We start from the raw sequence: 25,669 nt of genomic DNA, 5'->3' as shown, positions 1-25,669 counted from the left end.
TTAAAGGTTTTTTCTTCTTGGAGCCAAATAGAACGCCAAATCATGAGTGGCCTCAAAGATAGTTGGTCAGTAAGAAAATTAATATCAAGCTCTCGATGGATGAGGTCAGTACAAGCAGTGGGTGGTAAAGATAAAAGTTTTTTAAAAAAGCATTTTCCTCTAACTGCAAAAAATGGGCAGGAAAACGTCCCCAAATATTCGCCCCATACAGAGCAATACTGACACACCTAGCTTGATAAATCTTAAGCATATCCCTAGTACGTCAGTCTCCAACCTTCGCAGCAAATCTAAAAACGCCATGGGCTTTTTTAGCCATTTTAATACGAATATTTTTAAATTCATTTAACCATTTCCTATCATTAGAGAAGGTAATACCAAGATAACAAAATGTATCCACCTGGAGCACCTTATCCTTATCTATAAAAAAGGAAAAATTAGCAGATTTACTTTTCTTTACGCTTTTGGCCCCAAAGGTCATAATATACGTTTTCTTCTTGTTGATAGTCAACCTCCTATCCTTAATAAAGGAAGAGAATCTATCAATCAGAAGCTGCAATCCTAATGGAGTTCTAGAAAGTAGGACAGCGTCATCAGCGTATAACACAGGCACGGGGGAACCTTTGATCAGGGGGGCATCTGCTGGGATTGTTTTTAAAATTGCGTCGATTCCGTTAATAAATAAAATGAAAAGAAGGGGGGCCAATATGCAGCCCTGTCTAATGCCTCTTTTTACATTGAATTTGGGAGTACATTCACCTTTGGTCCCGAAGCGCACACAAGTTTTTAAATTCCCATACAGTCTGGCCAGAAAATAAATTATTCCCTCTGGCGCCCCTAACTGTAACAGGGTTGACCATAGAATTGAATGGTCAACCATATCAAATGCGCTGCTAAGGTCCGCAAAACAAAGGTAGAGTGAGCCTAGCTTAGCATCTATATATTTCCCAATCAGAAGGTCAAGATTTAAACACTGATCAAGTGTGCCCCTACCCTTTCTAAATCCGTACTGACTGTCAGCTAGGATACCCTCTTGCTCAGCCCATTCCTCTAACCTCACGAGCATAATTCTGCTCATGATCTTAACAGACGAGTCTAAAAGAGAGATGGGTCGATAATTTTTGACATCGGACCTACTACCTTTTTTTATGTATAGGAATAATAATAGATTCCCCCCATGTTTCGGGGGACACAGTACATATAGAAGCATTAAAAACTGTAGCCAATAGAGGGCTCCATATATCGGGGGCCGTTTTATACACATCAATAGGGACCCCGTCTGGGCCCTGGGCTTTACCCCCCTTGCTAGCACAAATGCCGGATTCAACCTCACTAACAGTAATATTTAGGGGTAAGACAGGCAAACTATTATGGCAGGTGCCAGTACAACTGTTAGAATCAAAGATGTTTGAAAAATGGGTAACCCAGCCGTCACTCGAAACATTGGAAGTTAGCATTGGGGTATTCTCATCCCTAATAAAGGGAGAATTGACAGTAGCCCAAAACAAAGTACTGTTAGATGATTCCGCTGCTTGGATGAGTGAGTCCCATGCCAGCTGCTGTAACTCTCTCTCCCTTCGCCTTAGAGCAAGCTTATAGTCCAGCCTTAATTTTACAACAGACTGAGTATCCCTAGGTTTTTTAGCAAGCGCAATTTTTAATTCAATTAATGAACGAGTGCACACGCGGTCAAACCATCTTGGAGCATTGCTACGTTGGCCCCCCTTGGATTTTGTAAATCTGGCCTCAATAGTTAAATTAATATCCATAAAAGCATTTAAAACCTGCAATTCGTCAGTAGAATTTTCAAAAATAATACTAATACTGGGTAAGCAGTCCCTCACAATAAGGCCAATTAAATCACTAGCTTTATCCCCGACCCATCTCAAACGAACACCATTTGGTCTGTATGATTCAATATTAGAGACCACAATGCCCGTTTTAACACAGCTATCGCCCCAAAAAGTTGTTTCCAAAATAATACAGTTGTGATCGCTTAAGGTAGTTACTTCAATCCTAGGTGAAGCACAACAGGAAGCAATATTAGAGGAAACAATCACGTGGTCAATAACTGAGCAAGAATGATGACCCTTGAAAGTAGGGATAATTTGTCCCGAATCCTCTCTCGGGAAACCAAGAATTTCTAAATCATAGTAACCCAAAAAATAATTTAATGAATCTCCATAGTTGTTATGACGAAAATGTAGGTGTTCCACTCCCACATCGTTGGTAAATCCACAAACATTTTCAGTTGACAGTTCACATAAAGGGATATTGAAGTCACCAACCCAGATAAAATCAAAAGAAACATTGGCTTCTGGGTTTAGATTTTCGATGGCACTAGCCAAATCACGAACGACTATATCCCTGGAACTATCAAAAATATTATTATAGTAATTAATCAGTAGGATGTTATGGGCGTGTTCCTCTAACAACCAGAGAATCTGGGCATGTTCACCCACTGTTATATACCTTTTTACTATGATTGGGCGATGGATTGACACTAATATTAACAGGCCCCCCTTTGCTCTGCCTGGCCCAGTACCCTTCGCCACCAGATTATATGACGCAAACCCCTCATAATTAATTTCATCCTTACACCATGTCTCCTGGAAGCATGCGATATCAAAGAAATTAATGAAATTCTGCCAGCCCGGAGCCTTCCCCCATAGATTTTAACCCTGCAACATTCCAACTGGCTATAATTATTCCATTACCCCTTGCATTAACCCTAGCTGGTGTAGTAAATACAGTTGGATAATTTCCTTCCATTAGGTTTTCATTGACTGACCCCCTACAATCATTATCAGTAAAAACTTCCGCCTTTAATAGTTTCAGAGCCCTGCTTATACATAACCTTATATGGGGAAATCGGACTCTCCGGGTTAAGTCAGTCATTAGAATCCAAACTGTTGAGGGCATAAAAACGATTATGCAAGGGAATGGCTAAACCCCGCTGCTGTATCGGCAGGGGTAGCCAGGAAGAGTTATGATCATTAGGGGGCATATTAATAAGGTGGCTATAAAAAAAGCCGAGGGGGCGTACACAAATACCATGATCGGGCAGTGATAGGGAGGCTGATCTAAGCAGAACTGTAGTGACGTGTTGAGGATATTTAAAATTAACAATAACACAGTCGCCTTTACAGGTCTTTCTAGAATTACCAACCCAATTGACCCTTCTTGTGGTTAAGATATCATTAGAGAGGGCCATAGGAAATCCACATTGCTTATGCAACCAAGCAACAGTTTTATTTTTCAAGGAATCATGAGATTCATACTGAGACTGGGGCATAAGTGAATCAACCCGTGGTACATTAGTTAAAACCACCACATAAGGTGCACAATCTGGGGGAAGGTTAACAAAACCCTTTCCCCTTACTTCAGTCCAACCCACATTGCTTTCAGTTACCAAGGTAGCCTGGTTTTCTTGACTCGCAGTGTGCAGTTGGGCTGGAACAACTATTTGGTTAGCCCTGGTACCCCCGACAGATGGTACTTCTAATTGATTAACCTTAGACCCCTCCGAGATGGAATTACTACCTCTTTCCTTACGTTGTGACTTACATCGGTAGTCGTTGGAATACCTACCCGAATGGTGTAGGTATCCAAGAGATTGGCCAATCTAGTTACTTCTACCGAGATCTGATCTAATTTAGCCACCAACGGTAAAATAATCTTGTCGAGCTTGGAGTCAATATAGCTAAACAGCAAATTAAATTGCTCAGGATTCAACTGGGCGTGACACTCTTTTTCTTGAGTCTGGTCCCCCCCAACTATGCTTGTAGAAGGTAATTGGACTCTCTTAACCTTTTTGTTCCCCCCTCGTTTTACAGGTATTTTCTGGCATGCCCTCTACACACCGGGAAAGAATCTCCAGGATAGTCAGAAGAGTCATTTACCACCGGCTGACTAGGAGTCATTAACACTAGATCATCACTATTAATCAACTGGGGATCGTGATCAGGAATGACATCTAGCACTTGTACACCTGGGGAGATTGACAAGGTAGACGGGGAAGCTGGAGGGCTACCCTGGCTGAGGGAGAGTCGACGTTCGTAGTTGATTTTATTAACAACTTTCACTAGATAGTTATCTAGTGTAGTAGGCACTGCAGAGGTTTTGATAGATTTTTGTTTGGACATGCTTACGGCTACGAACACACCCTATTGCACAAATGTTAAAAAAACACGCACCCAAGCTATCATAAATTGTACAGCAAACAAAATACAAAAAAGTAAATAGCCAATGGGACTAGAATAATGTCCCAAACACAATGATAAATGGCATTGGTTTGATAAAGGGAGACTCACAATGATGCATCAACCCTGACAACATACGCCAAAGTCCGTGGCCCTGCCCTGCCACGTCCTGCCCCAGACGTCCACAGACGGCCCGCCCTTTGCCCGGGCTTCGCCCGGCTCGTCCCGCGAAGCGGGGCTCAGCGCTGCTTAAATGCGCCTCCAGGCGCTGGCGCAGCGTGGATAGAGCGCGCCGCCGCTGAGGCTGCCGGGAATTGAAGTCCCGTGATGGCGGCGACGCTGCTTGCGGCTGCAAATGACTCCTGGCAGTGGCGGCGCTGCTTGCGGCTTCAAATGACTCCTGGCGGTGGTGGCGTTATCGGTGTGGTAAGTCCCCCCACTCCACCGGGCTCAGCGCTGCTTAAATGCGCCTCCTGGCGCTGGCGCAGCGTGGATAGAGCGCGCCGCCGCTGAGGCTGCCGGGAATTGAAGTCCTGTGATGGCGGCGATGCTGCTTGCGGCTGCAAATGACTCCTGGCAGTGGCGGCGCTGCTTGCGGCTTCAAATGACTCCTGGCGGTGGTGGCGTTATCGGTGTGGTAAGTCCCCCCACTCCGCCGGGCTCAGCGCTGCTTAAATGCGCCTCCTGGCGCTGGCGCAGCGTGGATAGAGCGCGCCGCCGCTGAGGCTGCCGGGAATTGAAGTCCTGTGATGGCGGCGACGCTGCTTGCGGCTTCAAATGACTCCTGGCGGTGGCGGCGTTATCGGTGTGGTAAGTCCCCCCACTCCGCCGGGCACAGCGCTGCTTAAATGCGCCTCCTGGCGCTGGCGCAGCGTGGATAGAGCGCGCCGCCGCTGAGGCTGCCGGGAATCGAAGTCCCGTGATGGCGGCGATGCTGCTTGCGGCTGCAAATGACTCCTGGCAGTGGCGGCGCTGCTTGCGGCTTCAAATGACTCCTGGCGGTGGTGGCGTTATCGGTGTGGTAAGTCCCCCCACTCCGCCGGGCTCAACGCTGCTTAAATGCGCCTTCTGGCGCTGGCGCAGCGTGGCTAGAGCGCGCCGCCGCTGAGGCTGCCGGGAATTGAAGTCCTGTGATGGCGGCGACGCTGCTTGCGGCTGCAAATGACTCCTGGCAGTGGCGGCGCTGCTTGCGGCTTCAAATGACTCCTGGCGGTGGCGGCGTTATCGGTGTGGTAAGTCCCCCCACTCCGCCGGGCACAGCGCTGCTTAAATGCGCCTCCTGGCGCTGGCGCAGCGTGGATAGAGCGCGCCACCGCTGAGGCTGCCGGGAATTGAAGTTCCGTGATGGCGGCGATGCTGCTTGCGGCTGCAAATGACTCCTGGCAGTGGCGGCGCTGCTTGCGGCTTCAAATGACTCCTGGCGGTGGCGGCGTTATCGGTGTGGTAAATCATTTAGAGCTTTGACTATAAGTGGTCCTAGGGAGAAAGGCATCTGCATATGGGCTATAAATATAGTACACATATGTGCAGCAATGTAATGACCGGTTCATCTGTGTCTTATTTAGAGGGAAGATCTTAGCCATGCATTTCATGCTTGTACTTTAACGATTAAGTCATATCTGGACAATTTCACACGAGTATTTGCTTGCTGGATGCCCAGTCCACCGCTCTAGGATATTAACAAAACAGAAGACGTCCACACCATCGCTTACCAGCTCAAAATCATGGCTTCACAATCCTTATGGTGCTAACATCTATTACCAACTAGGAAATTAAGATCTTGTTCACAGGTATACACAGGAAGCATGATTTTTCCAACCTTCAGGAACTGACTTCATGCTAACAGCCTTCAATTCCAGAGCAGGTTTTGTTAGGCAACGTTGAGTTGGGCAATGGGAACCATTATTTATTTTAATGGTTCAGGCTGTACATTAATATTATTATTATTATAAGGGACTTGTAAAGCGCATGGCTGCCCAAAAGCTTCCCAGCGCTGAGCGGTCAGGTACTAAGTGCGGACAGTCCATGCCTTAAAGATATTGCATAAACAACCAGGTCTTGATCTCTTTACAGAACTGTAGTTCTCTGTCTATCCGTCTGTATTCCAATGGTAAAGAGTTCCACAGTTTTGGAGCTAGGTGGGAAAAAGATCTTCCTCCCCATTTCCCCCTCCTAACCTTTGTCTGTTTTAGGCGTTCTTCCGTGCTAGATTGCAACTGCCTCTTTGGGATATAGGGGGAGACTAGGCTCCTGATTGTTTTTGGGCCTCTATTATGCCGTTCTCTGTGTGTGATGACCAGTGTCTTGAATTTTATTCTGGCTTCTACCGGGAGCCAGTGACGTTTAAGTGGATGATTTTTTACTGATTCCCGTACCGGGATGTTCCACAGCAGTCTGGCGGCTGCATTCTGGGCCACCTGCAGTTTCTGAGTAACATATTTAGGTGCCCCAGGAACAATGAGGTCCAATAATCCAGTCGCAAATGACCAGAGAGTGAACCATTGTTTTCCTTAGTTGTATGGGAATTCTGTCTAAGATTTTGCGCAGACTTCTGAGAAGTCCGAAGCACGTTGCTGTGACCTTCTTGGCCTTTGTCACCATAGAGAGAAACCTAGGTTCTTTACTATTTCTGTGGGGATAGGTGGTTTACCTAGGCATGCAGGCCAGTCTTTGATTGGTCTGGGTATTGCTTTATTCCCAAGGAGCAGTAGCTCAGTTTTATCACCGTTTAACTTTAAGCAGCTTGCTGTCATCCACTCTAACTATTACCAAGCAGGAGGATAGTCTCTCACCATCCTTACAGTTTTTCGGTCCAGTGAGATGATCAGCTGCGTGTCATCGGGATATGAAGTCATGGATATTTCAAATTCCAAACCAATTTTTGCAAGCGGCTCAATATAGACATTAAAAAGTGTTGGACTCAATGACGAGCCCTGTGGGACGCCACACTTCAGGGACAAGGTTTTGGAAAGAGTGGTATTTTCCTGTACTTGAAATGTTCGATCACTCAGAAATGATGTTGACCACTTGAGTGCCATGTCCCTAATCCCAATGTCTGCGAGCCTTCTGCATAATATAGGATTATCCACCGTATCAAAAGCCGCGCTCAGATCTAATAAGAGCCGTGCGGCTGGTTTTCCCTGGTCTAATGATTGTCTTAACTCCTCTACCACAACCAGCAGGGCGGTTTCTGTGATATGTTTTGCCCTGAATCCCATCTGTGTGTGGTGCAAGCATTGATTAGTCTCTAGAAATTCTGACAGATGTCTACTGACATGTTTTTCTAATAGCTTGCCAACAAATGGTAGCAAGGAGATGGGGCGAAAGTTCCCTGGTTGCGATTGACCCGCATTGGCTTTTTTCAGTAAAGGTTTTATCACAGCATGCCTCCAGGCTATTGGCACTGTGCCTGTTTCTAGTGACTGATTCATGACCTTCATTAAGATAGGTGCAATAATGGGTGCTACTGCTTTAAGAAAATGCGGAGGTGCTGGGTCCAGAGGCAAGACAGACTTCACTGTCTCTAATAAGGTATCTAGATCCTTCTGTTCCATACTCGGGAAGTTAGAGACTACCTGTTGTAAGGGGGCTAGCTCATGGTCATCACCAACAGCCTCCAGTGGCCGGTTTAACTCACTGGACTGCACTGTGGGATACAGCCGAACAGACCACCTTCTTACAATGCCTTGAATGAGGGAATGGTCCAGCAAGAAGTCTGAGTGGGAGAACACAAACTTAAGAACCTAATTCCTATGTCTGTTGAGAAACAGAAAGGGGTTATCCATGAGAAACCTCGTTCTCACAGTGAGGTTATGTAAAAAGAATTGAAATGGGTGATGGGGTTGAGTAGCCACATTCCACCCTGGCAGAGGAGGAAAAACAGATGGATAAGAAAGCGACCTTGAGTGATGCAAAAGCAAGAAAGCGCTAGAGACTTTAAGGCACCCACACATGGCACCATGCAGTTAACAACAGCTTTATGAGTGGAAATTAAAAAGATTATAATCTCACTGCTTGGCTCTAGCAGGAGCGGAGCAACGTAGTGCAAATCCAGAAAGTAAATTATGCCCTATATGAGGAACACCAACTATCAAAGCAAGTAGATGGGACAATTTTATGATGTCCTCAACCGCCATAGCAACACACAGGTTCTCTAACTCATTATCTAAGGGTCTTTGCATAAAGTAAAGCCTAAAAGACAAATAAACCAGTAGCTTTTGTAGACAACCTAGACACACACACACACCCCCCACACACACACGTGCAATATGTGAATTACCTTAATGCCAGCGTTCCAAAGCTCAGATATTAGTTTCAGCCTTTCCTCCAAAAGTTTCTTCTGAGCTGCTGCAACAAGGACCTGAGTTTCAGTTGTTCGAATCTTCTCATCAGAAGCCTGAGGAATAAGAAGGGAAATATTGATTTTTACGCCTCATTCAAAGTGAAGGTAAATAACTGAGGTAAATAATTTACACAACAATTCATATAAAAGAGCTAAAGTTATGGTTCAACCTCAACCTTTACAAGAATATTACACAACAATTCATATAAAAGAGCTAAAGTTATGGTTCAACCTCAACCTTTACAAGAATCTTACACCTTGGTCAGTCAGGCCTTTAGGATAATCTAGGATAAAGGTGCCTTTCTGGTGCCTGTTACACATAGTAGGTTCTCTCTCATTCTCAACCTGCACCACCGGTTCTAAAAACAGCCTCTATGCCTGTAAAAATGTGAGTTGTGCACCTGGTACCACACACGTGCATGCATGCAGGGTGCAGACAGACGCATCGTCATTCTGCCACAGAAGGGTCCGTACTTTTTAGTTCCCTTCTTAAACACAGGGTGAACTAGTGTTGTTCTTTTGTTTAATGAATGAGAGGTGCTGATAACAGGAAAGAGCTTGCAGACTTTAACAGAGTCACAATAAAAACAGCATTACCCTGCTCCTATGTCCTGTACCGCTCTCATCAGTCGCTTCGATTCCACGGAACAGAAAAGGTGACCTTGGCACAGAAAGGGAGGAGCTGATCAAGCAACAGCGGGGATCTTACGCCTCAGCAAACCAGTCCTGGAGAACCTCCTGGGCAAAATGTGCACGGCTCTGGGACTAAGATTGTGATTGAAAAGGAACAATTTGCTTACATATAACGATGGTTTAGCAGCCTGAAGTACTTCTAGATTCACACGCTGTGCATATTCTACCATCTAGTGGCCGGAGCCGGAAAGTGCTGGTTGTTTTAATTTGTTCTCCTCTTGGGGATGGGTGTCTTGTGAAGCCAGATCCCTCGAGATTAGCCTATTAAATCCCCCTTTGTGTAGCCAAGACTCTAGATTATTTTCTCCGCCCTGGAGCTCGGAAATGGCAAGATTTAAGTTAATGTCTGAAATTGCATGTACGGTAGACCGCAGCCCGTCGTATTTCTCTGAAAGGAAGGGCAGGGCTGGAGAATACCGCTGGAGCCGTCGTGCCTCTGAGTGTTCTCAGGCAGAGGATGGAGGCTTTTTTCACAGGTGAGAAAAATTGATGTGATCCATCAATAACTAATTACCTTTGCTGTAAATCTTAATGCCTCCAAAGTTCACAAACCGTTGAGATAGTGCTGTGTTCCCCCAGATAAGGAGAGAAACAGTTGTGAAAAAGTAAGAAGAACATTTTTCTTGCTTAGTGAAATTTGATTCAAATCTTAGGGCCAAAAGTGTGAGGAGTCCCAAGAACCACTTCATCCGAATGGACTATTATGTACAGTTCAGTGACAAAAAAGACTCATACCCACTAAGACACATGGCTGAAGGTAAAGCAGCTAGAAAGGATATTTTCTGGAGTTTCATGTCACGAGAGATGAGGGGCTCAAAGGGTTTGTCCTTCAAGCTGACCAGAAGCTGCTTCAGGTTGCAATACATCACAGGCTGTTGGGAACAGGCGCCATCGGCTAATCAGATGCGATTTGACAACCTCAATGACTTTGGGGGAAGAATTCCCATAGATGTTCCTATAAGTTCCAAAGGCTAAAAGACGGATCATGTAGTTCTCCACATTCACACCAAATTTGACAAGATGTTTAGAGTATAACATGACAAAGTCCACCATGTCCACAAGCAGATTGATAGACTTTTGACAGACAACTAAGATAACCTTTGCCACTTGTACCAAAGGACTCTGGTTGAAGACTTCTGAGCTCGAAAATGGAAGAGAGTAAGTTGGTCAAATTCAATGTCCACCTGAACCAGCCACTCAAGTATGATGGGTGCAGAACTCTTCCTTCCATCCCAACATCGAATTTCTCACCTTTGGGAGAGGAGGCATAACTTTAGGTACTCGACTGAAATTCCAAGGTACAATGTAGTCTTGAAGATCAGACAAAGGCTGAGTTCTGTAAACCCCCTTCATAAAGCTGTGATTACTCAAATTCTCAAGTAGGAGTCAAATAGGTGCCAACCTGTTTATTTACCTAATCAGAGCTTTGTGAAGGGTGTTTGCATACTCCATCCTGTGTCTGACCCTCAGGATAACACTGTATCTTGGAATCTCAGTCAATGACTTAAAATCATGTGTAATACCCTCTAAAAGCATCTAGTTTATGTGACCCACTCTGGAGTGTGAATTGCGAAGGCCATCCAGATAGAGCACCACTGGCCCAGGATCGTACTGTAAACCCAGAGCTGCGATTACCCCAAGGGGAGCATCTTGTTAGAAATGTAATGGTACTACTGGCTTCCTACAATGAAGGGGGACAGGTCAAGACCATTAACATCCAGAATGCCTTGCAGAGTCCTTCAAGCTTTTTCCTTACAAGATTTGATGGGAGTAGCACACCAGCTTTCTTTACGAGGGAGGGACCAGCTCCTTCACTCATAAAAGAAAAAGCCTCCTGACCTCTAGTAAGAAGTTGTCTGGGTTTAGTCTCCCACTGAAACTGTAAAGCAGAGCTGTTCTGCACCACTGAAGATGCATATTTATGTGCCCCATCTTAATAGAGCATGCCAACAACCCCCCAACTTGCATGTTGCTGAGGAGAATAATGGTACTAAAGCTGTTGAATTAGGGAAGGAGGTGTGTGATCAGGAACATGTTTGAGCAAAATAAGTCTTGGAGCAAAAGAAGTCTCTTACTCGAAGGCCTGAAAGTATTCACCAGCTGGAAAGAAAACTATGACCTGGCTGGCACTGCATAAATATCCCTTATTGAATTAACCACGATTTTCAGTCTTGTATCACTGTCTGATCTTGCTGGCGGAGTGGTCGAACAGGCTTCTTCCACACAACAGGAGTCTGGGTAATATTTTCTGGATCTATGGTTTCAAGTCTAAAAACATCACCCATACACAGGAAAGTGTTAGTGGTTCTGGAGGTAGTGTCAATGAGGACCCATGCCATCAGTTTACGTTTGTATGCTTGTCCCCCAAGTTAATTACAACCTAGCAGCAAAGAGGTATAATGGTCAAATTCATATTACAGATATAGCTTGCCATGCAGACAGTAGCATTAGCCTGGATTAGTAAGAACCCCTAAAATCTATATAAATACACTACATTCCAATCTTAACTACTCGTCAGTAGCAACCTGTAATATAACATTTCAACAAATACTACAACTCCCATGAATTATGTAATAGTTTGCAAATCAGTCTTGGCCCTGCTCAAATAGAACAGTCCGACCCTAACTGCCAAAACAGGTCCTCCCTGAATCGGTACACAAGCAACCCAGGACCGGTTTTGCCCTAGTTATACGTTCATCAGCCGGGTACAACTTGGCTCCAGTGGCTAGGACTGGGTCCAAACTGAGGTGGCATGGTGTGCAAAATAATGATGGGTAGGGATGGGACCTGAGTAATTCCCAGTGGCTGAAATTAATTCAAGCATTCCATCACTTTTTGTGTACTTTAATACTCTCATTCAGCAAAAATGGTGTGTCATGACAGACTGAATCAGCAAGTTTCTGCCACAATTGGCAAAAAAGCCTACCAATTGCAGAGCCTGAGGGGGATCGTCTGGAGTTCCTCAGCACTCTCTTTCAAAGTTACACGCTGAGACCCATTTCCTTCTCACAGGATCTCCACCAACTGATGGACAAGGAGATACGAAAATTCGCAAAGAAGGGAGTGATCATGCCAGCAAGTCTATTTTTGACCAGCTTCGTGAGTAGTATTTTCTTAATAGCCAAAAGAAATTATTTGGAAATGTCGCCAGTCACAAACCTAAAAGATCTGAACCAATGGCTTTTGTAGCATCACTTTAAAATGAAAGGAGATGTCCGCCATGTAGTGGTGGTTCCACTATAGATCCAACACCACAGATCTATACACTTCGAGTAGCCAGGTCACATATGGAATTTTGTCTGCTCTTTTGTTTATCGTCAGCCCTATTGTGCTTTATAAAATTACTGAAACCATTGGCAGCGTTTCTGATGTCTAGTGGTATCGGAAGAACCCGCTACCTGTACTACCTGATCTTTATGGCACAACGCCTGACCAAGATGGCTATAATGCCCCTTCAAGACAAACGCTTTGTAATAAATTGGAAAAAGTCAATCTGAACCTGACACAGAAGGTAAGTGTTTCTGGGTTCTCAGTAGATTCTGTGCTAGCAGTATTAGTTACCCAAGAACAAGATGAGGACAATAGAGAAGGAGATGAAACAGATTCTGAAGAAACCAGAGATTTCCCTGAGAAATCTGGAGAGAATAGTAGGCCTCCTGTTTTCATTGATACAGACCATATTTTCAAGGCCTTTACAATCCAGCGACCTTCAGAGAATGAAAATCTTACACCTGCAGTACTGTTTGGCCAATCCAGATCTGGTGTCTTGGTCAAAGGAAGCAAGGAGGGAGTTGCAATGGTGGCTAACCCTCAACAGGGCAACAAGGCATACAATTGGTGAGCAATCTTTGGATCCAAACCACACATGATGGTGGATTCCGATGCTAGTCGTATTGGCTAGGGGGCTTGCTGTCAAACTCTGGCAATGGGAGGATGTTGGTAAGACCAAGAATTGCAACTTCATATCAATTATTTGGAGTGGCTTGCAGCGCCATTTCCAATAAAGACATTAGCCAATGACAGGACAACATTTTAGCAGTATGTTACGCAACCACTTGGGCGGTACAATGTCAAAGAGTCCGGCACAGTACCGAAAGGATTCTGGCATTTCTGCCTGAATCATTGGATCAGGTGATAGCAGAAGATCTGCCAAGACTGCCAAACAAGGTGGCAAAGTGGCAGCCTCGCCATTTTGTTCATAGAACTAGTTGGAAATTGGCTTCAAGGGTAAGGCAGACAGTACAGATTCGACTAAAACAGTGTCCGAAAGAATTGTTTGCATCCAGACTAACCTTTCAGATGCAGCAGTGTTTCAGCTGGAGGCTGGATCCAGAAGTGGCTGCAACAGATGTGTTTTGACAGGATCGGGTTCCACAGCCAGATTGCACTGAGATGCAAGTCAGGAGAAAGCCAGTACAATGAATTTTGCTCACTCTGTGCTGGACAATTCAGGTTTGGTGTCTGGATCTCTTGGAGTTGTCCACTGCAGTGCAAGTTCTATTACCGCATCACAAGACAATCCTGAAGAATCCATTAATAGAGCTTCATCCTCTAATACAGGAGGGTCTTCTAACTCCTATGGCATGAAGTTTTTCAGGAAGAGATGAGGCATAGAGGTCTTTTAAAGTATGACTCTCAAGAGCTACAGCGAAGCCTGAAACAGGTGATCAGGCTGGTGTTTGGAAAAGGGTCTGCAGCCCTCTTCAGCTGCTATAGTATTATCTTAAATTTCTGTCAGGCAAAAGAGCACAAGGCTTACAGAACAATATATTAATAAACTTTGGCCATTCCGACAGAACACACACATGTTGAGTGAGCACTGGTGGATGAACACCAATTAGTGTTCAGGCTCTTAAAAGGAGTGTGACTGCAGCCTCTCGCTGGACTGCAGAATAAGTCTTTATGGGATATCAACAAGGTTTTTCACTTATTCTTAAAGTTGCCTGATGAGGAGGGTTTGTCCCTGAAAGAGCTTTCAAGTAAGTTAGACATGCAACTATGTTTTATATCGTGCAAGCGGGCATCAGATATTAGAGCTCCAGACGTAGTAAGATGATGTTTTACTCCTGTGTCACATTTGTTCTATCTAGGAGAACTAAAATAAATTATTGGGCATTATCATAACCAGCCGTCTGAACCACACCCAAGCTGTGCATTGAGCTCATTTGAAAGAGCACGAGTCCAGGACCGATGGGTGTGAGATAATTACTCTTAGCTAGAAAAGAACCAAATCACCAGTAGCTTGTCCCTCTTTAGCGTGCTGGGTGAAGTGGGTAATGCAACAAGGATGAGGGGGTATTTTGATGCAGTTACAGGCAGTTAGAGGCGCTCCAGCCTCAAAGGCGTGCCTGGTGGGTACACATGTGAAAGATATAATGAAGGTGGCAGACTGGCCAGGTGATTTATTCTAAACCAGTTGAAAGTTTTGCTCTTAACGCTTTAAACAAGCTTTGAACTAGCCTATAAGCCTTCATGTCTTGCTACACGATTACGATTTTCTGGACAGTGTTTAAGAAATTCTAGATTCTATTAAAGACACTGGGCGACAATTGACCTATCATGGCTCCCAAGCAGAACAATAAATCAATTTGGGAATCAAGGTTGTTGCTGTATTACATGACAATGAATACTGTTACTTGCATAACAATTATAAGAGTAATTTGCGCATTATAGCTGCCATTTATGTTATACTGCGTGGCAGATCAGGTAGTGGATTTTTCTGCTTTTCCTAGATGGATGATCTTTGACTGTTTTTCTTTAGGAGAAAATCAGACAGCAAAATGAACACATGAGATGAGAGAAGAAGAGTTAAGAGCAGTTTTCTTTTATGCCAATGATGGTTACATTTAAGTTACATATGGAAGTTCAGAGATTGTTTGTTATCGCACATCAAAGAAAAAGGGAAGAGGTGGAGCTCTTCTATACATTATGGACCATGAGGAGTGCGGACTGGTAGAGGGTTTTGTCGAAGTTAACTACAAACTACTACAACATTCATGGAAGTTGCAGTATTTGTGCAAGTGTGATTGTTATGTTACATGTTGCTGCTGACTAGTAGTAAAGACTGGAATGTAGACTCGTTTTTACCTCTGTGTGTTTTATGGAATCTAGATGGTGTCCGAAAAATGTTAACCAGTACATCATCTTCCAAGAGAACTCTGGATTTTCTCCCTCCGAGAACACATTGGATGATGAAATCTTGGCCTTCAATGAAGTTGCCATAACCAAAAGAGAGGGAGTTTGGAGTTCTGAGAAAGAAGAGGCTGGTATTGAATACCTAATATTTGTTGTGTAATGACGTATGACACTAGAGGTTCAAAGTGCCTCTTTCACCTGGGCCTGTATGAGGAGCTGGGGTTCATTTAAGAGGAATGGTTTTGTTGTGGATGATTGAGTCTGCCATAAGTGGGTAGATGCCATAAATAAAGTATTTTGATGTATTTTGTTGCACATCTTAGCGTGCCACGAAACATGCTGTATGGTGCACGTAAACCCTTGTTCATAATGAAGAATATACATCTGTAAAGGCAGCATTTTTATAATTTTCAGTTCAGTCAATTTAACCTACTGAATCATATTAAAGTTCAGTTTAATGAAAACATCCCTGTAAAAAAGCATTTAAACACTGAAAAATAAAGAAGGAAGGAAAAGTTACTCACCTGTAATCCTAGTTCTCTTCCATGGAAATCCTCATCAAAGTCATGGGCACTGAATAGTCCCTCCCGTGTGCGGGGATCCTGGAGCACTTTAATACGTATACATGTATGTATGTGTCCCACAGTACTTTATATGTATTTTTGCAGCCTAAAGGCGGCTGAAAATGACCATATTTCATTGAGTTTTCATTTTAAAAGAAGCCAATTGCATTGAAATGCATCACTATAAAAAGGTGACTGTGGAAACGCTCAGAAATCTTTTTTTTTTTTTTTTAATTCTTTTTTATTTTGTCAAATATAACATCGTTAAGGCAGAGGTTTTCCATCTGTTGGATATACACAATATTCAGCAGTAGATCACAATTCCAACATTTTGCTGCGTTAAAGCGCAATACATCAAATTCATACCCATTAGCACATCCTGAACATCTCAGAAATCTTTTTAAAAGGAAAAAGAATTGGAATTTGAGACATTGTTGGTTAATAGACTGCAATGCAAAGACTAGAATAGAAAACTGGTACTGTACCTTTAAGAACCTAATAGTACCCCCTGTATCCCATCATGCCTCACAGGTGGCAATTAAGTCAGGTCATTTTTACAGAAATTAGGAATCCTGGGTGAAGTGATTGTTGAGATCTGTAATAGTTCCTGTTCAGCGAGGTGGGAGGGTTGCTTATGCCTTTAATGAAGATTATGCTGGAAGAGAATTAGGATTACAGCGGGGTAACGTTTCCTTTTGTTCCAGGGGATACTCACCAATAGTCAAACACTGAATAGAATAGCAAGCCTATCCCACAAACAGGTTGACATGAAGTAAAAACAGCCCCAACATGCACCCAAAAAGGTACCTTAAAGAAGCCTGCCCTACTTAAGTATTCGCTCTGGAGTCTGAATCTAGGCAGTGTCTAGTCCATGTATGAGCAAACCTGCAAGTAGCTGGCTTACATAGCTCTGAAATGGGAACATTCCGAAGACGAGCTGTGGTAGCAACATTACCTAGTGTACCTGCTTTATGCTTACCAGGTAAGGGTTTCTTTGCTATCTCATATGAAAGAATTATGCATGATATAATCTATCTAGAAATAGATTGTTAAGAAGGTGGCAGGCCTTTACGTGTTGGATTACAGTTTATGAAAATATAATCTGGCTGTTTTATATCTTTGGTTTTGTGTAGATGAAATTCCAGGACTCAAAGTCCAGAAAATAAGAGAATTGTCTACTGGCATTGATGGATTAGTGAAAAAGTGGGTAAAGAAATAGTTTGGTTAATGTGAAAATCCAAAACCACCTCAGGGAGGAAACTGGGGTGTGTTATCATAACCACTCTATCACTAAGGAATACTGTGTAGGGTTCAGTGGCGCATAGAGCCTGAACCTTACTAACTCTATGTGCAGAGGTAATAGCAACTAGGAAAGCTGCTTTCCGTGTAAGATGTTGTAAAGTGGCAATGTGTACAGGTTCAAAGGTGGGGTTCCATCAATTTAAAGAGAACAATGTTAAGCTCCCAAGGAAAATAAATTGACTTAACTGGTGGAAAAACCTTTAGTACCTTCTAGAAAATCTTTAATTGGAGGTATTTAAAAAATAAAAGAGGTTAGTGAGGGAGACTTCTTATGGGTAGTTATAGCCGCAAGGTGAACTTTAATAGAAGATAACTGTAAGCCAGACCTTGCTAGATGAAGAAGACATGGTATCAGTGCATCTTCTTGACAGGAGAAACGATTGTGGCTGTTGTGGAAGCATCAAATGCAAAAATTCTTCCACTTGAAAGCCTATGATTTTTTTGTGGAAGAACCTTTAGCTTCTCTTAGAATGTTCATGCACTCCTGTGGAAGACCTAGATGGCCATAATGCAGGATTTAAGGAGCCATGCCGCGAAGTTCAGAGATAGAAGGTTGGGGTATAGAAACTGGCCCCCAAACTTGTACAGGAGATCCTGTTTGCATGGCAGTCTCCTGTGTGGTCGTTCTGATAGGTGAAGAAGGTCTGTGAACCACCACCGACAAGGCATTCTGATGCAATCATCCTGGTTCTGGACAGATAAAATTTGGCCAGAACTATTGGAACGAGAGGAATTGGTGAAAACGCATAGAGAAACATCTTCGACCAGTCTATCAAAAGAGCATTCCCCAACGCCCCTGAATGCTAATATCTGGAGGAGTAGTCTTGGCAATTATTGTTTTTTAGGTTGGTAATTCAGTCTATTTGAGGATATTCCCATTCTTGGAAAATTACTGCAACAACTTTGTCGTTTAGAATCCAGTTGTGTGTTTTTTTGGAAGGTTTGATCGAGGGTGTCCGCTGCCATGTTTGAGCACCTGGGAAATAGACAGCTGTAATGGTTTTGTTCCTTTCAATAAGCCATTTCCTTATGGCTTGTGATTCTAGGTATAAAGCTCTCAAATGCATCCTTGCTTGTTCAGGTAGGGCATTGTTGTTGGATTATCTGTCTGAAGAAGCAGAAAAGTAATGTTAATTACCGAAAGAAAACATTTAAAAGCCAGATGAACTGCTTTCAAGTAGGTTGATATGGTAAGTCTTCACTTTGTGTGACCATATTTTCCTGGGTCTTTAAATGGCCCAAGTGAAATGAAATGAAAAATTAATTTATAAAGCGCAAAACATTCACCCGAAGGTGTCAAGGTGTTGGCCCATCAGACAAAAGATACTGGACAGATTTTTCCACATCAGAGATTTAAAAGCCACGTTTTTAACGCCTTCAAATCCATATTATTGTAGAGATGCATCTGGGACTAGAGTCTGAGCTGGGAGATCCTGACGGAATGAGGTCCCTTTCGATTTGGTCCACTATGGCGGGATTAGACAGCTGACTGTGATAGAGTCAATTTCTTCTCTCAACTATTCAAGAAATGGTTCCACTGATCCTCCAGACATTGTGGTAAAAGTATCATGTGGATACTGCCATGAAGAACTAGAAAGATGCAAGAGGCCATCGATCTCAACAGAGGTGAAATCTGTCGAGCTGTTGGATGCAAAGTTTGCAATGGAGTGCAACACTTCAGTGGGATTGATAACAGTCTCTCCTCTGAAAGATACAGTTTTTCGGACAGTGTATCTATTATAGTTCCTAGATAAAAAAATGTCTTGAACTTGGGAGGTTGTACATTTTCTGAGGTTTACTTGAAGACCTAACTTGGTGAGAGTGTGGAGACATGTTTGACAATGGCTCTGGGTTTCTATTGAGGATGTTCCTTTTGTGAGCCAGTCGTCTAGGTATGGGTAGAAAATATTTTATGCTTTCTCAGATGTGCTGTGAGGATGACCATAGAATTCACAAATGTTTGGGGAGCCGACTTTAGACTGAAGGGGAGGACTTTGTTCTGAAATTGCCTTGAGCCTACTGTGTACCTTAAAAACGTTTGATGCTTTTTATGATAGGAATATGGAAGTAGGCATCTTGAAGATCTATTGCACACACCCAGTCCCCTTGATGTAGTCGAAGGTAGATCTGATGTAATATGAGCATTCTGAATTACTCTTTTCTTATGTACCTTTTCAGTGCCCTGAGGTTGAAAAACAGCCTGAAATCCTGTTGTAGTTCTTTTTTTCTGAATTAAAAACCATGATCACACTCCAAATCCTTTTTGATATGAATGAACTTCCTTCACTGTAACACTGCACTTTTCTGTAGTAAAATGTTCACCTCCTTCTGTAATAGCTCTTGTTGATAAGACAATGTTTTGGTTGGAGGAAGAGATCAAGGAGGGGACTTGAAACAGAGAAAATAGCCATTCTGAACAAAATTCAGAACCCAACTGTGTGCAGTTATCAGCCACTCTGAAAAGTGTGTTACAATACGTCCTCCCACCGGAGTGACTGATTGATCTAGGGGAAGGCAGGACTCATTGTTTGGTAGGCGTTTTTCCCTTTGCAGATTGATGATGTTGTCCCCCTCTACCTCTGGAGGATCTGCGTTGAGGGTATGACTGTTTCTGCTGCTGGTGGGATGACCAAATGGGGGATTTTATAATAGAGCCTGTTATAAGACCTGTACCTCTTTCAAAATTCTTTTCCCTTTTCCAGGCCAATGGCTTTAAAGATTTATCTGTGACATTTTGTCATCTGTGCGAGATCTGAACAGCTTATTTCTTGAGAATGGCAGGTTCAGGATTCTAGTTTGTGTTTCTGGTTTTAGACCTCTTAGTCTAAGCTAGAAGTGTCTCCTAGCACAAATACCATGCCAATAAGCATTGGTGGATACATTTGAAATGTCAGCAGCTGAACCAATGATCTGATTTGATACCAGCATTCCCTCAATAATGAACTCCTGAAAATCTTGTCCGTCTTCATTAAGAAGGTTATCCATAAACCTTTGTAGGGAGTCCCAAAGTGATCTATCATATCTCTATAAAAGGCCATCAGCACTTGCTGCTTTCATTGTAGAATTGGTTAGTTCTACACATTTTCCTTCTCAGAAGAGTCTGTTATTTTGCTCTCCTTATCCGGTGGTACGGAAGACGATGGTGCTGCTATGTGTGACTTATAGTTGCAGCCACAATTACTGGATCTAGTGGTGGATCTGCCATGAGATAGAAAGAATCAGTAGGCTTATATTTCTTCAAGAGCCTAAATGAAGCCGACCTTATAGATGCAGGTGTCAGGAATAAATGCATTGATGGCTCAAAAAGACCCAGGACCACAGGGAGGAGAGTCTTGCTGACATTCTTGGATGTAAGGTCTCAAAGATGACAGTTGTAGAGATGCAATGGGAGCTGGCATGAGAATGTTCAGCTTCGTTTCACCTTTTACAAGCACCTCAATAAAAGTTGTCAAGTCATCAGTTGGAGAAACCCTTGGTGGAGGTGTGTTAAAGAGAGTCAGAGAAAAATCCCTGACAGAAGATGTTGACGTCGTCAAGGTTGTGACCTTCTGTGACAGCTTGTACCATATCTTCTTGATCTAGAGTGAAATGACTGGCGTCTTTCTCTGGATCTTCTCCGCGTCTATGTCTGAATCTAGATCTAGAGCGATATCCACAAGTCAAATGTGGACGGTTCTGTGGTATCGTGAGGACAGAAGGAGAAGCCAGGGATATTCCAGGTGATAGCCTACGCGATGTTACTGAACCTAAAGAAAAGTTAGGTGGTGTTGCTCCCTTTGGTGAAGCTGTACCAAAAAGCATTATATCTGGCGTGTGATGTGATGGAGAATATGTTTGGGAGTATTTAAAACCTGGAGTGGGAGATCTCTCTGGTCAAAGATCCTGTGACCATCTAGAAGATTGATGCATTGATGGTGACAAATATTTTGCCCTAGATGTCACTTTTGGAGACAGTGGTGGCTTGGACGTCTAAGTTGGAAGTCTTAACGTTGAGGAAGGAGGCTTGAGCGTTGACTGAGATGATCTTGATTTCAACTGAATTGGCTTGACGTGGAATGATGTGGTGTCAGCGTCGGCACAGACAGTCTCAATGTCAAGGGGGGTAGATTCACTGTCGATGGCGGTGTTTTTGACATCGACCACTTTGGTCTTACAGTCGATGAAGGTGTTTTCGACAACAACCGTCTGGGATCTAAAGCCGTCGAGTGTCATAACGTATGACGGCGAGCAAACAGGTTATGGGTCTAGTCTTCGACGCTATGCTCCTTGATGACAAACAGGAGCGATGTCTCTCCCACTCATGTCTTTCCTCCTTGGGTCGACCTCTAGGGGAGTCCTTGGAGTGGGAAGAAGAAGCTCTAGTAGAAGACTGACCTTGTCCACGGATTTTAGAAAATCTGGCAGTATGTTCTTTCTTCCTTTGCTGCAACCCATGTAGTCTAATTTTCGGTCTGTCCTTCAAAGTTCTTCTGGAGAAGGATTGATAATGAGTACAGGAATCTGGGACATTATCTTCCTGAAGACACATGATACAGAGTCTTTGAGGGTCTGACTGTGCCTTCTTTTTCGCACACAAAGCGCACTTCACAAACGATAAAGGCATTTTTACAACAAAAAAAGATAACTGTTCTGTCAGAAAAAGGCCCCAAATGACAAATGTTGTCAAGTGAAAACTCTACATATAAGGTTTGAAAAGATTTCTGAAAGATTTTTGCCAAAAAGACAGAGCTCAGTTCCTCAGGATCCTGATTCCAGGAGCTGGTAAAATGAACTGACCCGTCACCTGTGAGGCATGATGGGATACAGAGGGTACTGTGAAGTTCTTAAAGGCCCTGTACCAGTTTAATATTCTATGCTTTGAATTACAGCCTATTAGCTAACAATGTCTCATATTCCCTTTCTTTTTCCTTTTAAAAAGGTTCATGAAAAATTGTCTATGGTTACCTTTTTATAGTAATGCATTTCTATACAAGTGGCTTCTTTTTAAAATAAAAATGTAATGAAATCTGGTCATTTTTAGCCTTCTCTAGGCTAAAACATATCGGGTCCTAGCTATAGCTACCTACTGGCGAATCAGCTACCACCCGAACGTGGGAGTCGATAACAGATCCATGGTGTGCAACTGAAATTACAGTCGCCAACATTGATACACACTTGACCAACTCACAAATCGGGAAGAAGGCCCTTACACACCCCTTTGAAATTATGATTTGATATGAGTTTTCTAAACCATTTTGTGATTCAGAATTTTTTTTCCGAATGTATTGGCCCCAAAGGTGGTTCAAGACTATGTTAAATTACCACACTGGTGGCGTGGACTGCACTGGCTGGAAATGCTCTGAAAGGTCAGGTAACAAACCCCTTGATTCTTATGGCAAAAAGAGAAACTGAATCGGAAGAACAGAAATATTGAAATTGCCGATTGGTGGACCCTCATGGAAGCATGCTTAACACCTTACCTTGCAAGCTTTAACAGGTACAGTAGAACCTGATGTGGTTCTGAGGATACAGAACTTTGATTGGCACCAGACGTAGAATCTCCATTTCTTTTTCTGCTTTAGTTTTCATAGCACAAACTTGGCCTGAGGGCATTAGAATGCTTTACATGAGAACCAGACATTACACATTTGTATGCACAGGAAGTTTGAGTGATTCACCCACAATCACAGTATTTTGAACTGAGGCCGGGATTTGAATCAGCTTTCCCCAGTTTCAAGGTCGGCAACTCTAGCTGTAAGGTCACATCTCCTCCTTCCATCCGGCCTGATAAGTTTTAATTGTGGAATGTGCACAAGCTTGATGTGAACTGGCAACATAATGTGAAAGAATGCCTAGCCATAAGATGTGTTCAGGAGAAATTGAGAGACCAAGGAACGTGGTGAAATATCTGACCTACATTCTCCACATAGATGGCGGTGTGTCAACTGCCCAAACAGAATGCAAGGGGCTGGAGAATGATGAACCAGTACTGGCGCGCTCATGCTGGAGCCATGACAATTAGCATGCAGAGTTCTCTTTCTTGATCTCACTGATCAGTCGTGGAATGAGGGTGTATGCAAAGGTATTCAACCGGGACATCGATAGGGCCTCTATCCCTCTTCCCTGCTTGAATGCAAAGGATCAGCAATTCTTATTCTCCACTGTTGCACTGTCCAACACTAGATGGCCTTATCGAAGGAAAATCATCTCGACCATCTCATCGAGTTCCCTCTCATGACTAATGCTAGAGTTCCTCTGCCAAGGTATTACCGACTCTTGACAAGTGCTCTGCTGTTAGCATTAATGTTATGACTGATCCAAAGTTGTAAAGATGTTAGGATTCCTATGAAAGAACAGAGGGGTTGGTGCGTCCTTGCTTGTTGACATAAAACATCATTGTGATGTCTGCCTTTATAACAACTGAGGAGTTGGTCAGTCTTGGGAGAAATACTGCTTGAGCTCTAGAATGTTGATATGGAGTTGATTTCCACTCCCCGACCAACAGCCTTTGACCGTGCAGGTGAGTGCTCCATCTGTCTATAGGAATGTTAATAGTCGTGAGGTTTTAGATGCCTGGAGTTGAAATCGTAGGCCCACTGTCATGGTGGATGTCATAGTCCACCAATTCAATGCAGTCTTAAGTCTGGGAGGAATCTCAATTCGAGCAGCAAAACACCCTGATCCCAGAAGCCACAGTACATCGGACTCTTCCTGTAAAGGATGCATATGTAGCCTGTGGTGAAGAAGCAGTAGAATGCAAGATGACATCATACTCAATGATGATTAGAAACCGCAAACTGTAACACTCTTTAATCCTTTAATCCAAGAAGCTAAGGCTTTCAATTACTGAACTCTTTCTTGTGACGGAAAAGTCTCCCCTACAGCTGTGCCCAGAATACCTTCCAAAAAAAGGGTCGATTATGGAAGGATATTTATGAAATTTGGCCATAATAAGAGAAAGACAAAGGGCTAGCCAGGTGTCTAAGAAGGGAAAGAGTTGATATCCTTTTTCCAAATCAATGTTGCCGCAGGGGCCATACACTTTGTAAAGATTATTGGTGCTTGCATGAAGGCCAAAGGGCAGTACCCTGAACCAACAGTGTTCACCCGACCTATTCGAAGCACAGATTTGTTTGTGTTTCGTATGAACTGAAATATGAAAGTAGGAACCCTGCACATTCAGCAACACAATGTGCTCTGTTCTGAAGAAGATGTAGTAGCTCTTGAAGCATGATCATTCACAAAGATAATTACAGGCGGTACTTGCTGAACTACAGAAAATCTAAAAAGGACCACCACTCATCCAGCTTCTTCTGAATAGGAAAGAAATCTGTAATAAAAGCCTTTATTTATCTGGGGGTTGGGAACAGACTTCACAGCCCCTTTGGCGATCACAGAAAGAATTTTCACTTGTAGCAATTGCAAATGTTGATGGACAGTCTTCAGCAGCATTAGCTGGTCTTTAGAAAAAGTCACGTGTTATGTCCATAGAGGACCAGATCTAATACCCACTTGTCTAAGATAATTGCTGCACATTGAAGCGGACACTCACAATCATCAGGTTTGGAGAGGTAGGAAAAATGGGAAGTAGCCAGGGTCTGCAGCATGTCAATGTCGGCCCCATGTATTTAGTTGCTTGGACTGGTCACTACCTCTCTTGCAGGGCTGCTACTTTGTACAGGAGGCAGACATGCTTAAAGCTGCAGGTGTGCATAGCAGGACTGATGAAAATAAGGTGCCTGAGCAGTTACTCCTGCTGACTCTGGCAGGTAACCGCTTCAATAAAATGGTACTTCCTCTGCCCATTCTGTCCTCAAAAAGGAATATGCAGTGTATATTGCACTATTCCAGGGGATTGAGCACTACCTGCATCGTATTATATTGATTGTGATGCCCCATCTACACGTCATCTGACAAGGTTTCCCAACTGAAGGTTATATCTTGGATGCAGTGCTGTACCTCAGGGCTGAAAAGATGAGGAACACAGCTAATCTTGGCACCTTTCTCCCCATCTAGCGAACACCTGTGGAAGCCATGCCACCTGACCCATAAGTCATAGCTGCTAATGTCTTCTTCCCTTCCTGTAGGATTGCCTTTGCCTCTTGTCCTAGGGTAGCAGGTCTAGTTAAGGGGCAATATCTGCCCACATCTATCTGTCCTAATAGCGTATACCACAAGAGCATTCTTTGCTTTAATGGGGGTAGTCAGATACAGTGGACACTCTTTTACTAAAACGGACCATTTTCCACTCCTCCATGTCAGAAGAGGTTGGATTGAGGAAGGGACTCAGAGCTCATATTACGACATAAGCAGCACATGGGTGTCCAGTTAGACAGGCCAGTTTGTTTTGGGTAGATGAGGTACTATAGCTGAAACAGAAGACGGATCATGCATGTTCCCTACTGCCAGATAAAATCTACTATAGGGAATGCCTTGATTGACTTTCTGGGAACCTT

General features: G+C 43.4%; 1 protein-coding gene across 2 annotated transcripts in view; it reads right to left on the bottom strand.

Moving 5' to 3' along the window:
• HARS1 (histidyl-tRNA synthetase 1) overlaps window positions 1-25,669 on the bottom strand; it is a 201,791-nt gene that overhangs the window by 56,418 nt on the left and 119,704 nt on the right. For both annotated transcript variants that reach the window (XM_085617800.1, XM_085617801.1), the window contains one exon: window positions 8,479-8,595. In XM_085617800.1, the coding sequence (XP_085473926.1) occupies window positions 8,479-8,595 (117 nt within the window). The remainder of the gene's footprint in view (window positions 1-8,478; window positions 8,596-25,669) is intronic.

Source organism: Triturus cristatus, chromosome 7 (assembly GCF_964204655.1).
Source record: "Triturus cristatus chromosome 7, aTriCri1.1, whole genome shotgun sequence".
In the NCBI taxonomy this organism is placed as follows: Eukaryota; Metazoa; Chordata; class Amphibia; order Caudata; family Salamandridae; genus Triturus; species Triturus cristatus.
This window is presented reverse-complemented; position numbering and strand designations above follow the sequence as displayed.